Source organism: Lepisma saccharinum, chromosome 1 (genome assembly GCF_977018435.1).
Source record: "Lepisma saccharinum chromosome 1, izLepSacc3.1, whole genome shotgun sequence".
Lineage (NCBI taxonomy): Eukaryota > Metazoa > Arthropoda > Insecta > Zygentoma > Lepismatidae > Lepisma > Lepisma saccharinum.
This window is the reverse complement of record NC_139229.1, coordinates 208,754,833-208,760,832: the sequence shown is the minus strand read 5'-3', so window position 1 is coordinate 208,760,832 and position 6,000 is coordinate 208,754,833. Positions and strand designations below refer to the sequence as shown.

The following is a 6,000-nucleotide window of genomic DNA, read 5'->3' as shown; positions in this document are numbered from 1 at the left end:
CACGCACCCTGGCGAGGTTGTAGGGGCCAGGAATCCTAAAAAAAAAAAACAATTATTTATTTGTTTGTTTGCCTCACAATACGGAAATAAAAATAAGCACGCGCGCGCGTGTGTATAGCACATCGTGTTTCCCCCGAGAGAGGTTTGCAAAAGTCCCGATATACATTGGCGCCCGGGACTTGGAAATAATGCGTATTCGCTCACCACTGTTGTCAGCTCTAGGTCTTTCTCTCTCTTCATCTTACAGCAATGTTGGTATCTCTATCTTTTTTAGTTGTAGGTGGGTTGCCAACACAATCTAGTTAATAATGCTACATATTATACACACACACGCACGCACATACTGTGTTGCCATCCATCCATCCATCCCTCTCTCTCTTTTACGGCAGTATATATTTGTTGCCGGCTCTCCTTACCCAGTGTATGTATGTTACGTCAGTATATAAATTAGTTAAGCCTCAAGCAAGATAGCCCTTGCCAAGTAAGAAAAAAAAGCTGTAGGTAGGTGTTGGTAATACTGTCGGTTGTTTAACTCTTCCCTCTCTCTTTTTCTCCTCTCTCTCTTTTTTTTTGTAAAAAGCTATGGCAAAAGTACCAGTAGGTTGGCAAATTGCTTTATGCACTGTAAGGCCTCAAGCAGTGTTGTCAGCTCCTTGCTTTAGGTTAGGTTAGACCAAAATAAAAACCTTGGTGACTTTTCGAGTAAGATGTTGGCAATACTGCAAGACAAGCCTCAAGCAGTATTGCCAGCTCCTTGCTTTAGGCTAGGTTAGACCAGAATAAAAACCTTGGTGATTTTTTCGAGTAAGATGTTGGCAACGCTGCAAGGCAAGCCTCAAGCAGTGTTGCCAGCTCCTTGCTTTAGGTTAGGTTAGACCCAAAAACCCTTGGTGATTTTTTCGAGTAAGGTGTTGGCAACACTGCGAGAAAATGAGGCTCATGCCTTACGAGAGAAATCCATTAAGGCGAGCCTCACCGAGCCTCATTTTCGGTTGGCCAACCGGGTTGATTACTCTACTATAAATATAAGATTAAAATATATATATTTTTGAAAGGGTCAGCAACCAAATTTACAAGCAATATTCTTCGCATGATCTGAGAACAAGCACGCAGCAGAACCCTTTCATTTATCTTGCACGTGACCAGCAGGGATATTTCATGGAAGAATGATCATTACAAAGCATAGCTTTCCTTTCCACTATCGCTCCTTCTTCCAGTATTTAAATCTCTACAGATTTGTAAAACTGCTGCACATGTTCGCTCACCATGGGCTACCCGCAGTAAACTGGATGCTCGAAGTAGACGACAAACGAGCTCTCTCTGAGTAGTGACGTATTAACACGGCGGCGGCGTGTTTTCAGCGCAACGTTAGCCTCGCAACTTTGGAAGTCTCGTTTCTGCCTTAAACTGGACGCAGAGAAACGCAAGAACTTGCAGGGGTCATTTTTCCAGGGTGTAGTTTTTAAAATTGTTGTAAATAAAAAATTGAGTGGAAATGTCCATTGTTTTTCCAGTATTTCCAAGGAAATCGCACTACTTTACTGCAAAAAAACAAAGAAAAAACGAGATTTTGCCGAAAGGCCTTTTCGTACGAGTTCTGAAGTTTGGAAGATCTTCCGGCTATCTCGCTGCTGTCGTTTCTCCACATCCAACCCTGAATATATGCATCCCTCCTGGAGGGGCTATAGGTCACAAATTTGCTGTACTAGTAATATAAGTTTAAATGACGAATTTCGTATAACATCCATCGTGATAAAAAAACTGATGCATTCCTGTTTAATGTGGTCAGTTACTCGGAAATATGGAGGGTATGTAACACTGCCGGTAGGATGAAAAGGAAGATTAATTTAGAAGCGTGGGTTCTGCGAATGAGTGTTGTTTTTTACTGATATTGTGCTGTGTTTTTCTGTTCTTTGTGTCGTGTTTTTGTAAAAGTATGATTCTACATTGAAAATTTCCACCATGGTTGACGTACAAGACGTGCCCTCGATTTGCAGTGGTGCAGGTAAGGACTTGATTAGGGACATTCTTTCAAAACCATTCAGTTCGAGAACATATGGTGAAATGTTGGAGCTTGTGAACCATGAATGACTGTGTCCTGAGCTGTTCATTAGACTACTGTATTGGACCACTTTCGTTCGCTCAAACTCGATCGAATATCCCAAGCTCGGGCGTGATTCGCTCGAATAGAATACCAAATATCATTTCAATGTGACAATAATCGTACAAATACGTATGTGCAAAATTCGAGCTGATAGTTTCAGCCCATAATCATCTATTCATTTTCTTGTATTGCTATAGCATGGAGATGATGACTATGTTCACTTTAGTTTCAATTTCACTGCGTCTTTCACTTCAGGGAGCATATTTGAAAGTCCACTACCACAAACAAATTACGGTTATACTTGAAATAGTGGACTTCGAGCGTATATAGATCGTTTGCCTGTTCGATCTTTGTTCGCTCGAGTGAAAATTCTGTCGATTCCGGAAGCCATCTAGCGTCATCCGTGTGAACTATTAGACGATCGAGCAAAACTTCCAAATATTTGGAATGCCTGAATTTTGTGGAAAAGTGAAGGGATCTTTGAACTTGTTCCAACCCGCAACCCCACATCCTCTTTCACATCTAGTTTGGATAGCAATAAACCGTTCTCATGCCTGGCGCGAGGGTCAGCGACCTTGAGCGGGAGAAAAGCAAGCAACCCTCCTTGGAAATGGATGACCCACTTAACATCAGATCTGTACACGGTAACTCTGGCTAGAAATCGCTTAAAGGTGGTGTGAGCAAAAAAAGAAGAAGAAGAATATGTGGCGATGACTAAGAGTGATGTCATCTTTGTCATAATCTGTGCCTTCTGTGGAGGGGGTATCCTTTATCGCACAACACTGGAACAACCTTGAGTTCTGACGTCAGATGAGTAATATTTGCGTTTTTAGGTTAGGTCTGTTAAGTTTAGTTCTATTAGCATAGATACACTGTGAATTTATTATTTAAGCTAATAGAACTAAAACTAGATAGCCTAACCTAAGAACTTAGGCATTTGGTTTAGGAACGTACTTTTTTCCCATTGACGTCAGAACACAGAGTTTCTGTAGTGTTGTGTAATAAGTTAGCCAGTAGAGAGGAAGTGGAACGAATTGAGCTATGGATAACTAACTGCAATTGTATTGTACTTTTTTGTTGTGACCATAGACATGTTTTGACGTTTTATCTTGTTTGTGAGCGTGGTTTGTAATTTATGTTATTCATGAGAATGAATGAAATTTATCAGAATAGTCCGCCAGAAGAAGTGTTACAGATAGTGTTACGAAAGACAGCAAACACAGACAAAGTTGCTGATGTAAGAGAATGTTTTAAAAGTGTCATAAATTCTAAGAGAAGACTACGTGCTATAACAAGCATAGAAGATTTAGTAAAACTTCTACAGAAGAGGAATGCTCTTGACATGAATGCATTTTTCACGATAGTGCAGAGATGTGAAGTTATGGACGGTGAATTGCAAACGATGTTTTCACGCTATAATGTTCCGGGTACAAGACTCCGATGTGAGCCAACAGGTAAGCAAGCTCATGATTATTATGAAATTTTTACGCACTCTTCTCCACATAATTGACCAGCCTGTAATAATCCTGGGGGAAATGTGGCCACCAGTAGCGAAGCGTAATCTTACGAAGGAGGCAAGCAATGTTTCAGTACAAGAAAACATGTAGTACAATGGCATGCCAAGAGGGGGATTAAAGGTTTATAGCCTCATTGGCCCAATCGCTGGATTTGTCAAAATATCATAATAAAGTGACGGTTCTAAAAACAAAGTATATGATCTGCATACGTCACATTAATTTCGAAATTCCAGGTAACGTTATTCGTATGGTAGTAAACTTCTTATATATGCGAACTTTCCGCATACAACTAAAGGGGTACGTAATTTGGTACTATTATAGTATGGGGGTGACACCTATAAATCATAATATTTCGCACTTTTTTACATAGCTAACATACTATTTTGGAATGCGGAACATTTCCTAAGGTGAAATAATGCATTTCTAAGATAATGTCTATTTCTTACATTTACGAGTACTTACTGTTACTTGTTATTTCGATTCTGGGTATGACTTGAGATGACCGGACCCCTCTCCGATTTTCTTCATATTTGACATACTCACTAATTGAGGCCTCCTAATCACGAATCTGAAGTTAAAATTTGTCGGTCATGTCTAGAAATCGTGAACCATTGACGCTAGCCCCACGAACCATTGGCACGTGGTTAGGTTGGTTAGGTTAGGCAAACATAGTTAAAATTTGGTGTCGTGGTAGTATCAGGAATATATATATATATATGTATTTGGTTGTGTAACAAAAAATTTTGCGAAAATCGAAAGTTTCCATTCCGAAAACTAACGCCTTATTTTTGCTTATTTTGCAATTTCTAGACGTTTCCGACAAATTTTAACTTCAGATTCGTGGTTAGGAGGCCTCAATTGGTGAGTTTGTCAAATATGAAGAAAATCGGAGAGGGGTCCGGTCATCCCAAGTCGTTCCTAATTTCCTGGAGGAGAAAATCGAGAAAAACTGATGTTGTGCGGATATGTGTGATTGAACGTACTGAGGACATTTTTCGATGATGAAGCACATATTTAGGGGTGAAATGAGTGCTAATGGAACCTAACCTCATAGGCATAGCTCGTTACCGTGAATGGTTAGTCACAGAAAGTGTAAAAAAAAAACTTACTTACCCTCAGAGATGCCGGAGCGCGGGCTGTCTGCTAGCACGGTTTTGTAAACGGGCAAGAAGGACATAAACTAGACTCTAGCCGACGTTAGACCCAAAAACAATTTTCATTAAAATTTCGGTAACCACCAAACGTCTCTAATTCCCTTATTTTCGTATTTTTCACATTGATACTCACATATTCTGCATTCGTAAGGATTCTTCTATTTCGCGTTTCGTTTTTTGCAGGCAAATAGTCTCAATTTTCGAAATATCGAGTATTTTTATTTTGTTCGCTTTTGCTTGCGTTACACGCGATATGGCGGAGAAATCTTGACTAGCGTAGTCCATGATCAGTGGTTATGCAGTGTTGCGACCTTCTTCATAGCAAAATATCTAGGTTCTAGTATGCAGAATACTTAAGTATGAATGTGAAAAATACAAAAATAAGGGAATTAGAGACGTTTGGTGGTTACTGAAATTTGAATGATATGGATAACAACATAGACCTTTAGCCTAAAAATAAACTTGAGTCTGCTGACGTCAGAACGGAAGGTAGCAAGAGTGTTGTGCGATAAGTGATTGAAATAAATCAAAGCAACTGATTGTGAAATAGGTAATACACGTCTCGTACTCTCATTTGATGTCAAAGAAAAAGTCTGACGAACTTTGGATTTTTTTCCCACCTACTCGGAGCGAATTGACAATATAGAGAAAGGCTCCAGTTTTGTTAATTTTCGGTATACTAACTAATTTGGGCCTCGTAATCACGAATCTGCATTTAAAATTTGGCGCTCACGTATAAATTTGGCGTTGATTTGGGGCCAGGTGAATCCGGCCAATTTCTAACATGCCCTTAACAGGGAGTCTATAGAAACAGGCGGGTAGCTGGAGCGGAGGCGGGGCCGCGATAGCGGTTGGGGGCGGTAAGTCGATTACCCCAGGGGCGAAGCCCGGAACCGGCGGGAAATTCTGAAATCGAGGATGTGGAAATACGAACTTAATTGAGATTATTTTGCTATTTGCACGTGTGAGCGCCAAATTTTAACTGCTGGCGCTTATTTGGGTGCAGGTGAATCCGGCCAATTTCTAACATGCCCTTAACAGGGAGTCTATAGAAACAGGCGGGGCCGCGATAGCGGTTGGGGGCGGTAAGTCGATTACCGCAGGGGCGGAGCCCGGAACCGGCGGGAAATTCGGAAATCGAGGGTGTGGAAATACGAACTTAATTGAGATTATTTTGCTATTTCCACGTGTGAGCGCCAAATTTTAACTGCAGATACGTGATTAC

General features: G+C 40.6%; 1 protein-coding gene across 2 annotated transcripts in view; it reads left to right on the top strand.

Annotated features, from left to right (window-relative positions):
• Positions 1-3,137: 3,137 nt before the first annotated feature.
• The window catches only part of Fadd (fas-associated death domain protein), a 76,848-nt gene continuing 73,985 nt past the window's right edge, over positions 3,138-6,000 (top strand). For both annotated transcript variants that reach the window (XM_083111472.1, XM_083111482.1), the window contains exon 1: positions 3,138-3,558. In XM_083111472.1, the coding sequence (XP_082967598.1) occupies positions 3,240-3,558 (319 nt within the window). In that variant the 5' untranslated portion in view covers positions 3,138-3,239. The remainder of the gene's footprint in view (positions 3,559-6,000) is intronic.